General features: G+C 40.2%; 1 protein-coding gene across 1 annotated transcript in view; it reads right to left on the bottom strand.

Moving 5' to 3' along the window:
- TMCO1 (transmembrane and coiled-coil domains 1) overlaps window positions 1-15,002 on the bottom strand; it is a 47,016-nt gene extending 32,014 nt beyond the window's left edge. The window contains exons 1-3 of the mRNA XM_008685699.2: window positions 14,768-15,002; window positions 14,363-14,440; window positions 9,162-9,221 (exon numbers count right to left, since the gene is read on the bottom strand). Coding sequence (XP_008683921.1) covers window positions 9,162-9,221; window positions 14,363-14,440; window positions 14,768-14,837 — 208 coding nt within the window. The 5' untranslated portion in view covers window positions 14,838-15,002. The remainder of the gene's footprint in view (window positions 1-9,161; window positions 9,222-14,362; window positions 14,441-14,767) is intronic.
- Window positions 15,003-17,348: the final 2,346 nt, after the last annotated feature.

Raw genomic sequence — 17,348 nt, forward strand, 5'->3', positions numbered from 1 at the left:
TGCACAAGATTTAGTCAGATGAGAGAGCAGAGGAAGCTAAGACTAACTCTTAGCACAGGGATTTTACTCATGGACAGTAACAGCTGATTACGTCTAAAGCTACCTGAAAGGTGTGTGTTATATACGCTAGTGATTTCACTTTTCACTAGGGACCATTCCCAACAGAAGAGAACAAAAAAGATAGTATATAGGGGCGCCTGGGTAGTGCAGTTGTTAAGCGTCTGCCTTCGGCTCAGGGCGTGATCCCGGCGTTCCGGGATCGAGTCCCACATCGGGCTCCTCCACTGGGAGCCTGCTTCTTCCTTTCCCACTCCCCTGCTGTGTTCCCTCTCTCGCTGGCTGTCTCTCTATCACATAAATAAATAAAATCTTTAAAAAAAAAAAAAAGATAGTATATAAAAAGGTTAAGTTGATTTTTTTAAAAGATGCCTCTGTAGAGAAAAGGGACAAAAAGGAGAAACAGAATAAAGAAACAACAAACTAAACAAATATATTTAACAGGGAAACATTACATTATACATGCAAAATTTCATCTGAAATGAACCTGATCTGTTTGTGGGTAGGAAATGCTAAGATGCCTCAAGAAGCATAAACATTACAAAAACAAAGAAGTTAATATTCAAATGTCCTAGACAATATCACCGTCCTCAGAAATCCAAAAATGCGCATTTGGGACAGAGCAAATCTGATCTAATGGAAATGTTATCAGTAGGGAAACAATTTCAGCCACTCCCCAAGTTATAAACAATAAACTTCTAAATATCCCCATAAAGCCACATTTAGCTTTATATACCTTCCCTTCTTCCCACTAAACCCCCAAAACTGATGATACCTTGAAATGGCTGCTGGGGAAATGCCTGATCCAAAGTCTTTCCATTTTCATTTTTCTCCACTCCCAACTCTGTTCATCGCATCTCAGATGTTCATATTCATATTCTCTCTCTCACCACACATGTTCTTTTAACGCATCTTTTTCTTTCAACTCTTAGAAAATCATTGAACTCCTCTCTCTCTCTTCTATTATGACTACCAAACCTTGACTCTAATAACTGCTGGGCAAAGATTTGTTTCAGTTATTCATTCTCATTATTTTAAAATACATTATTCAGGTTTTGCAAGGATATTCTATTAGACACAATGAGAAGTGGAAAGTTTAAGTCTTTAAAAGTCCTTAAAACACCCTTTTAAAGTTTCTACCTTTTACTTCATGATTAAATCTACTTTCCTGGGGCGCCTGGGTGGCTCAGTTAAGGGTCTGCCTTTGGCTCAGGTCATGATCCCAGGGTCCTGGGATCGAGCCCCACATCGGCGCCTGCTTCTCCTTCTCCCTCTCCGCCTGCCACTTTACCTGCTTGTACTCTCTCTCTGTAGAATGAATAAATAAATTTTTTAAAAAATCTGTTTTTTAAAAAAAGATTTATTTATTTACTTGACAGAGAGAGAGACAGCCAGCGAGAGAGGGAACACAAGCAGAAGGAGTGGGAGAGGAAGAAGCAGGCTCCCAGCAGAGGAGCCTGATGTGGGGCTCAATCCCAGAACGCTGGGATCACACCCTGAGCCGAAGGCAGATGCTTAACGACTGAGCCACCCAGGCGCCCCCAAAAATCTACTTTTCTTTAAGCCTCCATGGTTTAAATGAATTTTAAAATGTTATTTCACATTCAATTTTGCTTTTAGTTACCAATATTACCAAAAAAAAAAAAAAAAAAACACACCCCAAAACGAAAACAATTATTCCTAAGAATTAAGCTTTTATGTTCCATTCTGGGTTAGATAAGTTTATGGAGACTAGCCTGTCAATACAACCACATAATACGTGGTTTATATGAGAATAACCCAAGTTCTAATAAACCATATTGAAAACAGTACCTTTTTTCTTTTTTTTAAGAGGTATTCAAATAAGTCTCAATTTTAATAAGATCCTCTACAAAAACATTTGCTACTGAAAACTGAAACAGCACATCAAAAAAATTTTATTACAATTCAATTGTTGGAAACCAGAAAATCTAGCGTACACACCCTGCCTAATTACGCTCTAACCAAACCAGCCAATGATTGCTGTGTATTCCTTCTGCACAAGTTAACGGGCTTCCGATTTTTGATCTTAGGTTTTATCTTAATGACTTCAGGCCTCTCAAACACACAGGCGCCACTCAAAACCTATTAGTGCTTCCTTAGGTCAAATCAAAAAGTGGAACTACACTGAAGTCATTTAAATGCAAACTACAGTATTCCACAAAATTACTGGTATCAAGACAGAAAAGATACAAAAAAGACAGACCATATATCATAGATTATCAAAATATTATACAGTTTGCCCTAACATAAAACAGCTTTCCCAAGCTGCTGCAAAACGATCCTAAAATTACTAGCAAGAAGAAACAGTACAAGAATAAAGTTAATGTTTACATTGGCTCCATGTCATAGTTATTCTCCATGCTGCTATCCTCAGAAAGATCTTTATGATACAGGCAATAATGACAGCTACATCTAAATCTTTCCACTCTTGATTCACCCTCAATTTCCTTCTGCTGTCGATCTTTTTGAAGCTTGGACAGCTGGTTGAGGTAGCGCTGGTACTGAATCAATCGTATCATGCTTTCCATCCTTTCTCTCCAAGCAGTTAACAAACTCCTTACTCCACCCCTCCTGCTGCTGCTGAGGATGCGGTCAACAAGCCCCTGTGGTTTCTTCTCTCTATCCTGCTGTTGGGATGGATATTCGGGTAGAGGGGAAGGGAGTTTGATACTAGGGTTGAGAGTCAATTTACCAAGGTTCTTTATTAATACTTCACAGATAGTCTGAGAGGCAGCTGAGCCTTCCTGGGAATTCTCTTCACTGGGTATCTGAGATGATCTCGGGGCCCAGACTGGGTAGAGCTGCTTTGGCAAATCCATTGAAAGCCTAGTCACAGGACCAAAGCTCCTCCTAGATCTTCGGGTTCCAGTGGGAGGTGATGCTCCAGACCCAATTTGCTATGAAGTAGTCTGGAAAGAACCTCATAGCCCAGAAAGAGTGAGAAAAACCCAATCTCCAACAAAACATGGTGTGGCAAAAGAAAGAACAAAACAGAAAAAAATACCTTTTTTAAAAAGAAGCTGCTTTCCCCTTAAAAAGAAATTGTGTTTCCCCAGAGGAATAATTCCTAAAAGTATCATATAAGCAGGTAAAATAAATGCAAGCAATTTATTCTGAAAAGATAATGTAAATTGTTTATTAGCAGGAATCTTCAGAATTAATACAGGGGAAAATCATGCCTTAATCCCTCCATTTGGTAAGAATTCTATACATCCTCTTACTACTGAATTTTGGGAATACAACCTCTAAGAAAGCCGAGGAAACTTCATGGAGAGAAGAACTAGAAATATGAAGAAGATGCATTTATGTTTTAGAATGACTTATTATTCCAGATGTCAGGCAAAGGGAAAAATTTAAATTCTAAAAGGGAATACTCAATTAAAAGGAGGCTATATTTCTTGTAGCTGTGGGAATCAGCTAGGAGCAGTGATGACATCTATTCTGACCACACAATGAACAGACTTTTAAGCCAATCTATTACACACTTTTGACAGCATTAGGCTGTGTACTATAAGATAACATAATTTATTTAAGAAAGGAACACTTCATCATTTACCTTAGTCAATAACCAGTGTCTTTTCTGTCAAAGAACGGAAATCAACACTGGAGGCAACTGGGTGGTCAGATCCAACCAGCAGTTTGGGAGATGGAGAATATTTGCAAATAAGGAAGAGATGATCAAAATAGCAGGTACGGGTCTATAGATTAAAAGAATTAGGTATCCCATAGCAGTTCGACATTCTGAGTTGTCTTGAATGGAAAACCAATTAATATACCCTTGAAATTTCATGTAGATTTGTTCATGGAGAGGAAGCAGAATTTAAACAAAATGCCTGAGGCAGTCTTCTTTTATAGAAAATCCAAATAGTATAGATAAAGGCCTAGAATGAATATATAAATTCAGGGCCCAAAATAAATTAAATTTCAAAAATTTCCTCCCACATCTCTAAGTTACTAAGAAAAGAGATACCCAGCCTGTACTCAGTCAAGCTCTGGAATGCCTGCCCTCCCCTCCCCAGACATCTTCTGGGGATATCTGCCTCTTACCATAGTCTTTGTTGAGGGTCAGCCTTTCAAAGATTCCTATCACCCCTGCCCTGCCACTACTGACCTAAAAGGCAGCCAATCCATGCGCTTTCTCATGACCTATGGTGCACAGAGATGAGCCAAGCCAACCAGATTCCTTCTCTCAGAAATTTAAACCAGAAAATCTTGGAATAGTAAATCAACTAATTGTGGGAGCAGAAACAGAAAAATTATCATATAGCACTGGCTCTCAAACTTGAGTTTGTCTAAGAATATCTGAGAAGCTTGTTAAAACAGCAGATTCCTGGGTCCCACATCCAGAGATTCTGATTAGTAGTCTGGGAGGAAGACTCAGAACCCTTCAATCTTAACGAATATCTCAAGCAATACTGATGTAGGGGGTCTACAGAGCACCTTACGGGTAATACTGACATAGGAAGAACCCTAGGACACAAGCCAAAGTTATGTGTAGGCAAAACCTAAATGCTAGAAAAACACTATAGAGAAAGTGGGGGAAGTTGAACAACAAAAAGAGAAGTATACATTAATAGTGCAGCCTCAGGGGTGCCTGGGTGGCTGAGTGGGTTAAGTGTCTGTCTCTCGATTTCAGCTCAGGTCATGATCTCAGGGTTGTGAGACTGAGCTCCAAATCACAGCGTGGAGCCTGCTTAAGATTCTCTTTCCCTCTCCCTCTGCCCCTCCCCTACCACTCCCCCTCTCTAAAAAATAATTAATTAATAGCGCAGCCTTAAAGATATTGGAATCCACTGTCTGACTTCATTTCAGGCCTTGTTCTGCCTACCAGACTTGCTTTAACAGTTCCTGCCTTCCTGGAACCAGTTACTTCACTGTTTCCTGAGTTTTGGATCCCATATATTCTGAAAATAAATCCCTCATTACTTGAGGTAACTTGTATGTAGCCAAAAGACCTAAATAAAATTCATTATCAAAAGTAAAATTGTTCCTCTTCTGTGAGAGGGAAATGTAAAACAGCCAAAACATCTGCACCTGAAATTAAGAATGGGAAACCCAGGGGTGCCTGGGTAGCTCAGTCAGTTAAGTGCCCCACCAGGCTCCCTGCTCAGTGGGGAACCTGCTTCTCCCTCTCCCTCTGCCCATCCCCCCAAGCTCACTCTCTCACTCTTTCAGATAAAAATAGATAAAATCTTTAAAAAAAAAAAAGGGGGGGGAACCTAAGGGGTGCCTGGGTCGCTCAGTTAAGCATCTGACTCAATTTCAGCTCAGGTCATGATCTCAGGGTCCTGCGATCGAGTCCCACGATGACAGGTTCTGTGCTCAGTGGGGAGTCTGCTTGAGATTCTCTCTCTCCCTCTCCCTCTGCCCCTCCCCCATGCGTGCATGTGCTCTCTTTCTCAAATAATAAATAAATCTTAAAAAAAAAAATGGAGAACCTAAAATCTTCAGTTCAAATATAAGACATTTCAGCTTCGAATGAATGGTTCTACTCAAGACCATTATCAAAAAGCTTCACCTAGTAAAATCAGTGGCATTTTGCTTCTTTGAAACCCTATCGCTACGCTGTGCACTCCCCTCCTACTGAAAACTTCCTTTCTTCAGTGCAGCGGAGTCACCTTCCCCCCAACTACTGTCTATATTCTTGTAAAGAAGCTCAAGCGGGGACCTGAGGAAAGGGAAAGTAAGAGTTGCATAAAAACAAACCTGTAGATAGAGTCAATTCACAGAAATACTTTGAATTGGTTGGGTAAAGTTGTTGGAGATGAACAGCAAATCTGACTCTACGCTTATCAGCAACTAGCTCAAAGGGGGAAAAACCCATCAGTTCAGGCAAAGCCCATAAAATAAAAGTAAATCAATTATTTATGAGAATCACTGCTTTCCTCCCTTCCTTCCTTTTTTACTATTTTAAGTAATCTCTATACCCAATGTGGGGCTCAAACTTAACCCAGACATGAAAGGGTTGCACACTCTACCAACTGAGCCAGCAGGCGCCCCTAACGCTGCTTTTCTTGACACTGAAAATGAATAGAAAGTTTCCATAATTGTTCATCAAGAGAGCATTGTGATGTTGTAAAATATCCCCAAAAGTATTCCACAGTAGCAGTACAAAAAATTGTATCTGGCTGGGTTTTTCACAACATGCCTAATAGTACATATGTCAAGGTGAAATAGAGCAGAAGCAATTTTAGGGAGTCCAGAATAATGCAGTTTAGCTTTACAGATTCCCAATAGTCTGGCTTAATCTCAGAGTAAAATTTACAAATCTAGAGCATGGATAAATCGTCTTTTAAACTTCTCATAAACATTACATCTTGTAACTCCTGATAAGATGTTGATAACCAACACTTCACAGGCATTATTTCTCTTAACTTCTGATATTTTTTGGTGAGCAAAATATTCCAAGGTTGCATTCCATGTTAAGGTAATTTACATTTTAGATGATTTGTGTTGCCAATTTAAGGGCAGAGAGTAATCTGCCTTCCGTTTTTATACCTTTCCTATCCTTTATAGCAAAGCTACTTGAAAGAATGATCCGTGTTCAATGTCTTCACTTCCTCACCATGCAGTACCTCCTCATCTAGACAATCTGGCTTCTGTCCCCCATCACGCCACTGAAATCATTCTTGCTACATCACTAACAATACCATTTTGCCTTAGACATTTAACACCTTGGACCCTCTCTGTCCCCCGAAACTCTCCCCTCAGCTACAACGACAAACCCTGTCTGACTTCTCTGGCAATACTTTTGCAGAGCTCCACTTCTGCTCCCTCTGTTTCCTTAAGACTCTCTCCATCCTCAGCCCTTCCCTTTTCTTACTTTATACAGTCTCCCTGTATATGAACTCCCCGTGTGTGAACTCAATTACTACTTAAAATTATATGATTCTAAAATCTGTTTATAACCTTTATCCCTCTGCTAGCTCCTAAACCATATATCCAACTGTGTCCCAAACAGTTCCACAAGCATTTCAAATCCAACATGTTCAAACCTGAAATCATCCTCTTTTTATTACCCATCCCAATTTGCTACTCCTCCAATATTTCCTCTCCAAATCAGAAATCTTGGGGCGCCTGGGTGGCTCAGTCGTTAAGCGTCTGCCTTCGGCTCAGGGCGTGATCCCGGTGTTCTTGGATCGAGCCTCGCATCAGGCTCCTCCGCTGGGAGCCTGCTTCTTCCTCTCCCACTCCCCCTGCTCTTGTTCCCTCTTTCACTGGCTGTCTCTTTCTAAAATAAATGAATAAAATCTTAAAAAAAAAAAAAAAAAAAGAAATCTGAACTTCTTTGTAGACTCATCCCTCTCTCCACAGGCTACATCTAAACAGTCATCAAGTCCTGTTACTCCTACTTCTCTAGATCAGTTGAATCTATGCCTTCTATTCCATTACTACTGCCTCTACCTAAGTTCAGGTCCTTGCTATTTTTTGCACTTGAGATACTTAAAAAGCCTCATGACTTCCTGTCTCCAGAATGATCCCCTCTCCCGTTTATCTCCAAACTACTGCCACAGTTCTCTTCCTTAAAATCTGATGTCAATCCTCTGCTTAAATCCTTTAATGGTTATGGAAAGATGGAAAGCCTTCTGGATACGAGTTAAACTCATTACCTTAGTTTAATTTATAAAGATCTTTATGAACAGGCTCTACTTATTTCTCTAGCCTCATCTGTCTATACTTTATACATACCTTCTTCTGTTTGTTATATTACACTATTTATAGTTCCAGGTATACACCTTCCTGTTTGATCCCTCTATAGTTTTGTATATGCCTAGAAAGTACAAGGCTTAAAACTGGATGCTAAAGTTACAAATGACCAGGACCAAACCCCTTTTCTACCACTAACTTAATCCCATCTACCACTGACTGACTGACCAAGGGCAAATAACTTAATTCAAGCTTCATTTTTCCTCATCTATAAAAATGAAGTAACATTCTTCACTACTACATTCAATTAATTGTTAAGAGAATTTTAAAACATGCAAAGTGTTTACCTCAGTGTGTTGCATATGGTAATTGCTCAAGAAATTTTGACCACTATTTTATTTATTTATATTTTTATTTAAGTAATTCACACTAAAGCTTCAAGATTCAATTAAAACATTATCTCTTCAAGAAAACCTAATCCCCTAGTTTGGTTTAGATACTCTTTCTCTTTACTTTTTTAATTATCTCTACAAACACACTTACCATACTGCACTGGTCTGTTTTCTGTCTCTAGACAGACTCCTAATAGCATTTTTTCTACTTTGTTTCTCTACGACCCACCAGAGCAACTGACACAGAGCAGACATACAGTAGCATTCTGACACAGAACCAAATGAGTAGGCCATTTAGAAAACACCAGAAACACTAAATTCAAAAGCTTTAATCGGAACAGGACAGTACCATAGCCCAGCCTGGTAGAATTCTCTCCTAGGATATAATGGCGGTGACCTAGGTAGAGACATAGTTTCTGAACAAAACACAGTTTCACAGTTTTTTCCTAATTTCAGAGTCAGGAAGCATCATAAAGTATAAATCATATCTAATCATTTGTAAATTGTCTTTTTGGAACAGAATTACATTCTATAATTAAGTTCTAAATTACACTGAAAAACCAAAAACATGTCATTACTTTTCAGACCAGATAAAAATTACTCAGCAGTAAATTTCCTACCCCCTGGTGGATTTTCATCACCAGTCAATTCTCAGTAAGGAAGTCATGGCAACAATACAAGTAACTCAGACTTGGAAATAATCATCTCATATGAAAAAAATACTTTACAAATATGCCAAGAACCCTCAGCCAAGTTCAAAAGCCACAACTGTCAGCATTATTTTACTAAAAGTAAAATTTCAAAAGCTAAGAGCAAACAGTAGCAACTGCTTGAATTTACCCTACAAAATGGACGAGAGAATCAAGTAAGATAATGTATGCAAGTGCTCTGTAAACCACAAAATTATACAAACATGAGTTACCACTGTTAACAACTTTATTATATTTTCATCACCTAAGAATTTATTTTTTTCCAATTTTAAATTTTCCAAATTTCCAAAATTTATTTTTTCTAAATTTGGTGTATATCAGTAATTCATCTTACCTATTTTCTTTTTTTGTTGTCGACCAGCTGACTCTGTTATTGTTTCCTTCTTTTTTTCCACTGTAAACAACACAATAACACAGTAAAAATTAATTATGCATTATACTAAAGAAATGAAGGATACTTTATAACAGCTGAACCAATGAAAGAAGCTCATGAGAAAGTTACACACTGCCTTCGATTATGGTCATGAGTAAGTCAACCAATCTGCTCTCACACCTGCTGACAGAAGGCAGAAACAGCAATCTAAGACTAAGACAACAATACTGGAAGCATCATCAATCAAACACCCTTGCATAAAGCCACAATAATAATATTTAATGAAACACAATAAAAACTAAGATGGCTTTCAGACCACCAGCTGAGGGTGATTGCTGTAGGTTGACTCTAAGAACAGTTTTCAGGGGGCCTGGGTGGCGCCGTCGTTAAGCATCTGCCTTCAGCTCAGGGCGTGATCCTGGGGTTCTGGGATCGAGCCCCATGTCAGGCTCCTTTGCTAGGAGCCTGCTTCTTCCTCTCCCACTCCCCCTGCTTGTGTTCCCTCTCTCGCTGGCTGTCTCTCTCTGTCAAATAAATAAATAAAATCTTAAAAAAAAAAAATAACAGTTTTCAAGTTCTGCTCTCTCAGATAACTATGGTTAATTATAGTTCCCTTCTCATACTCACTATAGAAGGTAGGAATTCATTCATTCAATTATTGGTGCCTAAGTAATTAGCATTGTTCTAGGTAGATAAAAAGATAAATATGATCCTTGCGCTCTAAAGAGTAATCTAGTGAGGGCAGATAACCTAATAACAATTATAATACAAAAAACTGGCAAGACAGACATATGCATAGGGTAGGGAGATTAAGAGAGTCAAAAAAGCTAAAACCAGGGCATGTGACTCTTGATCTCAGGGTTGTGAGTTTGAGCCCCACATTGTGCACAAAGATTACTTAAAAACAGACAGAAGAAGCTAAGACCAACTTCTTTGTATGCATTTCAATTAACATGATGATAGAGTAAAAATAACCTTTTAAAGAGGAATAATGTAATTTATTTAAATTTTACATTTACCATCTTTGATCTATATACCCATCATAGTCCATCTATGAATGGACTAAGAATAGGTATGTCAAAAATTACCTTTACTTAGTTTATTTACATTCTTTGTTCTGTATAATATCTTAGCATACTTCCTCTACTAGCAGACATGTACATGTACACGTATTATTTCTAAAAGTTGCATTAAAGAGAATTGGCAGGTAAGACTCTTTCCCTTAGTACATTAATTATGCTACCTGAATTCTAAAATTGGTATTACTACCTTACCAAAGAGATGTAAAATTCAATTTGACTCCAATATTGCAAGTGAAACAGTAAAGTGCTGACTAAAAACGTGTATATGTGTGTGTGTGTGTGTGTGCGTGTGTGTGTGTGTGATTTCAATATATGCACTGGTGTCTAAGTACAGGTACTCTTTTATGTAAATAAAAGATAAAACATGACATATACCAATGGGGGAGAAAGAGATTTAGAGTGAACCTACTAGTATGAGATCATAAAAGGAAATTAAGTCAAATTCTACAAGATGTTACCGAAATAACATTTTAAAAGACAAAACAGACAGAAGACATTGAATGTTCTACTCTTTATCATTACTATTAACCAAGGAAACAAAAAATATTTCTTTCCCTCCCCAGAAGGACCATAACATAACTACTTAGCACTTAACCATAACTGCATAAAAAACAAGAAGGCTAGAGAACAGAAACATAAGATGGTACTGTGAACATTAACCTAGTCTTCTAGCAGACTGGACTGAGGCTAGATAAATCTGTTGTAAGGAGATGTCTATGGATAAAGTAGAGCCCATAAAAGGAAGATCTGACCCTTCTGAAAGACTAAATAAGGTTCTGAGAGATAAAGAATGAGTGGGAATTTACTAGACAAACTTACTAGGAAAGTTATTTCAGTTAGAGGGAAGAGCAGATAAGGCCTGGACCCACAGTAGGAAAAAGCAAGACCAGTCCAGAGGATGGAAGGCCTGAGTGGCTAGAGAACTGAGAGCAAGGAATAATGTGATACAGGATGTAGTTGGAGGGGAAGGCAAGAGGCACCAGACTATGCACAGGCCTTGCAAGCCCCACCTTTGTCCTAAAAGCAATGGGGAGAAACAGAATATTTTGAGAAGGGCAAGTAACATAAGATTTGTGTCTTGAAAAATGACTTTGGATGTCCTGTGAGAGTAAGTCTGAGTGGCCGCCGAAGACCAATGAGAAGGCTACTGCAGTAGATCACGTGAAACATGACAGATGTCTGACGACGTGGTGGCGGCAGAACTGGAGGGATGTGGAGAGATTGCAAACTTTCCTGGAGGAGAACAGTTAACAGGGCTTGATGGTGGACTGCACATACAGGGTAAGAGAAGAAAGTATTCAAATCAGCAAATATTTATTAAATTTTTACTATGTGCCAGTCACTGTTCTAGGTGCACAGGATACATCAGAACAACAAAAACACTCTCCTAGTGAAGCTTTCATGTTAGCAGGTGGAGATAAACAATAAACAGTAACACAATGCAGTAACAGATCATACGATATATTAGGAAGTGACACAAGCCATGGGGGGGAAAACAGAGCAGGGTATGGGAAAGGAAGAGCAGCCGCAGTAGAGAAGAGGGGCAGGCTGCAGTTTTAAAGTGGGTGGTCAAGTTAAGACTCACAGAAGTAAGTTTTGAACAAAGATTTTAAAAAGATATGAGGGTAACTAAGCAGATTTCATAGAGAAGAACATTCTAGGCAGAGGGAACAGCCAGTAGAAAGCTCTCGGCACAGAAGTGTGGCTGATGTACAGTGAGGAACAGGAAGTAGGTCAGTGTGGTTGAAGCAGACTGTGTGAAAGAGGAAGAATATCAGGGCAGTAACAGGGGACGCTCCACAGGCCACAGAGGACTTTGGCTGTTCTCCAGTGAAAATGGGACACCATCAAAGGGTTATGAGCAGGGATGGGGCATGATCTAATAAGCTTTAAAAAGAATTATTCTGGGGGTACCTGGGTGGCTCAGTCAGTTGAGCATCCGAATCTGGATCTCAGATCAGGTCTTGATCTCAGAGTCCTGAGTTCAAGCCCTGCTTTGGGCTCCACACTGGATGTGGAGGCTACTTTAAAAAAAAAAAAAGGATTATTCTGGCTGTTTTCTTGGGAGCAGACTGTAGGGAAACAGTAACACTTGCTGGAGGCTGCTGCAGTAATTCATGCAAAGGATGAAGGTAGTTATCAATGGAGGTGATGGAAAGTGGTCAGACTCTAGATATGTCTGAAGGCAGCCAAAAGTATTAGATGTGGGGTGTGTGAGAAGAATTAAAGATAACTACACAAGGATTATGGCCTGAGCAAGTAGAGGGATAGACCTGCCACTGGCCAAATGAAAGCTACAAATGAAGCAGACTTAAGCAAGGAAAAAGTATTCAATTTGGACATGTTGGGTTTGAAATGTATATTCAACATTACAGTATAACCGACAAATTAATACATGAATCTTTACTTGAGCACAGTTGACACACAATGTTAATTTCAGTGTTAATTTTAATGTACAACATAGTGATTCAACTTCTCTACACGTTATGCTATGCTCCCCACAAGTGTAGCCACCACTGCTCGCCATACAATGTTATTACAAGGATATATGGATCTTGCATCAAGGAGAGAGGGCTAGGGATATAAATTTGGGAGCCACCGCCAAATAGAGCACATGACTAAATTCACCAAGGGAGTGAGTATAAGGGGATAAAAACAAATTTGAGGTGCCCAACAAGAGGCTGAAAAGAGGAACCACAAGGAAACTGCAAAAGAATGACTGGCAAGGGGCATCTGGGTGGCTCAGTCAGTTATGAGTCCAACTCTTAATTTCGGCTTAGGTCAAAGTTGTGGGATCAAGCCCCACTTCAAGTCCTGTGCTGGGCATGGAGCCTGTTTAAGATTGTCTCCCATGCTCCCTCTGCCTTTCCCCAACACCCCCCCCCCCGCCCGGTTAAAAACAAAAAAACAAAAAACAACTTGCAAGATAAGAGCAAAAGCAAGAGAGTGCAGTGTTCTGAATGCCAAATGAAGAAAGTGTATCAAGGTTTCTGGCTTGCACTATCAGAAGCATGAAGGTACCATTCGTCAGTAGAGAAATACTGGAAGAGGATCACGTTTATGAAGGTAAAGATAATGAGCCTGGTTTTTAATATGTTGAGGTACATTATCCACACTGAATAAGTCAAGGACCAGTAAACTATAATTTCAAAAGCCTGAGTTTGATTTCTAATTATTTGTTTGCTCTGTGACATTAGTATGTCATTTAACCTCTCTGAACCTCCATTTCCTTTTCTATAAAGACAGAATAATATTTATACAACTAATCACCAACGGTTGCTACGTGGGTCAAGTGAGATACTGCAAGGATGAGAACTTTAAACCCTTATGAAGACATAAACATGTCACAGAATACAGAAAGTCAGAGGAATTTTAAGATACAAAAGTTATATTTAATCTTTGTAAGGCAGAAAAGAACACTGAAAGCCACATCAAGCCTATAAAGAACCATTCACATTATACCTCTAACAGCCCCCCCAGCTGTGCCCTGTGGAGTCCTGTGTCCTGCTTTATTCAAAGACAACAAACCGTACTTGTTCTTAACCTTTTACTCCAACTCTCCTTCAACCACCTCACACAACTGAAACTTGCCTTATCCCTGAAGACACTGCTCACCTTGATACTAATCATAATGACCTGTTGCTCTCCAAACACATCTTCTCACTACAATTTCCACATTTTTGTACATATCCTATTTTCTTCGCCTGGAATTCCCACCTCCAGCTCATTCTCTATCCAATTCTAACTATCCAAGAAGGACTACCAGGCCATCTGCACCACAAAGGCTTCCATGGCCCCTCACAACTGAAAATTGTTGTGGGACCTCTTTTTTAGAACCACCACAGCACATAACTAGTACGTCTCCTGTCCCTTGCTACGTCGCCATTTGTATTATACATTTTGCATAAAAATATCCAATACTGCATATAACTCTACATAGCCTTCAATTCAAATCAAATTCATCTTTGTATTCCTATAAAGTTTTTGTATCAGTTGGTGCTCCTAAAACATTTACTGTGAACATTCATTCAATGAACTTGACGTGTTGAAACTGTATCTAAAGCATGTTGCCATACTCACGTTTTTTACTCTGTTTTTCTACCTCCGCTTTCAGTCGCTTGTACTTGTCTGTCCTGTAAACCAGGACCCAGGTTATACCTGAAACATTAAAAGCAACATGCTAATAGAAAAATGTTTGTGATGGTCACAGTAAACTGTTACTGGTGGTAACTGTTGGGTAAGGAGGAATTTCAACTTTTTGCTTTATATTTACCAGCATCGACCCTAAACAGGATTCCACGCTACCCCTCCCGCTCCTGTTCCCGAGTGGCTCCGATTCCCTGGAACAGATGAGCGCCGCCCCCCCCCCATCCCAACCCCAAGCAAGCAAGGCTCGCGACCACTCCCTGGGTGGCGCGAGAGTCCCCAGGCCTAGGATCATTCCCGTGGGGGCTGATCAAACGTCAGAGAAGCAGCCGCTCTCACCCTCGGCGAGAAGAGCCGTGCACACGGAGATAAAAACGATGAGCAGTGTGTCCGCGAACATGGTGCTCATCTCGCACTTTCCTCTCTGCACTCCCACCCGCCACGGGGGAAGCGCTTGAGAGCCCGCAAAAATTAAACGACAACGACTTCACTGGATTTCTGGACCACCGAGTTAAGACTCTCTGACAGACTAGAGGCACACTTCCGCTTCCGGGGCACAGTGCCGGAAGGGCTACTTCCGGAGAGTCGCGTGGCCGCGCGAATCTAGCGGGAAACTCGCCGGCTCGGGGGCTGGCGCTCCGGCCGAATATCGCGAGAGCTGGGACTTGGGCTTCCGCGGCGCAACTGCCGCGGCGGGACTTCTCCTGGTGGCTTCTGCTTGCAGGGGTCTGTCGCACCCTCCTATCGGCCGGAATACTCCTGGGTGCACTGGGCTGCGCGTCTGCCTCAGCCACACCTCTAGGACCGTTTGGGTAGTTTACTGAACGCCTGTGTTAGATGCAAGGTCCCTGATTGGGAACTGGGAACGCGACAATCAGTTTGTCGCGGCTGCTGGCTTCAAGGAACTTCCGTCCTAGCGAAGGAGAGAAACTTGCACATACGATGTGATTAGGGTTTTAATAGAGGTATGGCCAGAGTGCTGCGGTGACCCAGTTGAGGGGATGATCAGAGAAAGCTGTGAAAGGAATCGAAGTAGTGCTTAAAGAAGTTAGGAGTGCTTTGCGGGGGGCCTTTGTAGTCGAAGACGCGGGTGCAGGAGAATACGTTGTGTGTGGGAGCAGTGAGTGATGTGTCTGGAGAAGGGGTCATAAACCCGAATGTGTCCCGTGGTTGCATATAAATGATCTTATGCAAGCTGGCCATAAAGAGACGATTGGAGGTACTAGCATGAATAAGGGAGCGATAATTTTATACGAAAGGAGCAGTTGGTACTCACGTCCAGGCAGTTTCCCTGGGAGAAGGAGCACCCAGTTTTCGTTATCTTCCCATTTTCCAGGAAAATCCAGAAACCCTGATTTTACGTGAAAGTTCAATTTATAAATGCTGGTAACTCAAGTTTTTTTTTTTTTTTAAGATTTTATTTATTTATTTGACAGAGATAGAGACAGCCAGCGAGAGAGGGAACACAAGCAGGGGAAGTGGGAGAGGAAGAAGCAGGCTCATAGCGGAGGAGCCTGATGTGGGGCTCGATCCTGTAACACCCTGTAACACCGGGATCACGCCCTGAGCCGAAGGCAGATGCTTAACCGCTGTGCCACCCAGGCGCCCCGGTAACTCGTTTTTAAATGCTGTGTAGATTAACGAAAATGTCTTAGAAGCTTGGTTTCAGCCTGCATAGAGGTTTTCAGTTTTTTTCAGGCTGATTCTGTTTGTATGAGTGTATTTGTGTTTATGAAAATCCAGAAGCTGGCAGAACTGTTTCCCCTTGACTTGTACTTTTATTATTGGTTCTTTTCTCTTAAACTCCACTGTACTTTACTTAGAGTTCCCCTATAACGCTACTTTTGGTCTTTTTAAAAGTTTTCTGTGCATTTCTTGTCTCTAAGACTTAGCAGCAGAGAGCCTGTCTCCTTTTAACAATGAATTTCTATGTGTCGGCAACAGTGATAGGCAGGACTGTAGGGTCAGAGAGGTGACTAAAATATTACTTCTGACTTCCAAGGTTCTCTTTGGATGTTATACATTATTGTGTATAATCAAGGTATTCGTAAAATGTGATGGGAGCATAGATGAGGGCAAGATTGTTTCTTCTTGGAGGAGTTGGGAAGGTTTCACATTTGAGCTAGATCATAATATGACTAAAAGGATAGGGTTAGGTTTTTATTCAACTCTGTATCACTCATGGTAAATATTGAAGCACAAAAAGAGCATGACTTTTTTAATTGAAATACAGTTGACAACATAATGTTACATTAGTTTCAGGTGCACAAGGTAGTGATTCCACAATACTCATAACAAATGTAGGTACCGTCTGTCAAGAAGAGCTTGACCTTTGAAATGAGACCTGGTTTTCAATTCTAGGTTTGCCACTTAATTGACACCTGTCCTTAAGCATCTTGTTTAGTCCCTGAGCCTGAGTTTCCTTATTTGCAAAATGGTAATAATAACACAGCTGCGTAAAACTTATGAAGATTAAATGAAAAAGAGTATATTATACAGTATCTAAAGCTGTGCCTGACACAGTTGATCAAATCCAACATGCTATTGATTGTAAGATGAAGCATTATTTTATATACTACTAAGAAAGAAAATAAACAACTTGTTAAACCATGACACACCATTGATTGTAAGGTGCATCCCATTCAGAAGTGTTAAAATGTGGGGGGAAAAGTCTCACAATCAACAAAATATAGTAATAAGAGGAATTTCAATTATTCCTATGTAAAAGTTGACTACAGAACTGTGGGCTTCTAGGATAACATTTCCTTCTCTCAGGCAACAGTATTTTGTCCCCATTCCCCTCATTGAAGAATAGTGCTAGAGGCAGGTTAAAATAACATATTCTACATTCTACCATATTCCTTTATCATTTCCAAGTTTTCTAAGCTTTCAGTTGTATTAATTTTTAGATTTCAGAAGT

This window comes from Ursus maritimus, unplaced genomic scaffold, assembly GCF_017311325.1.
Source record: "Ursus maritimus isolate PB19 unplaced genomic scaffold, ASM1731132v1 scaffold_2, whole genome shotgun sequence".
Classification (NCBI taxonomy): domain Eukaryota; kingdom Metazoa; phylum Chordata; class Mammalia; order Carnivora; family Ursidae; genus Ursus; species Ursus maritimus.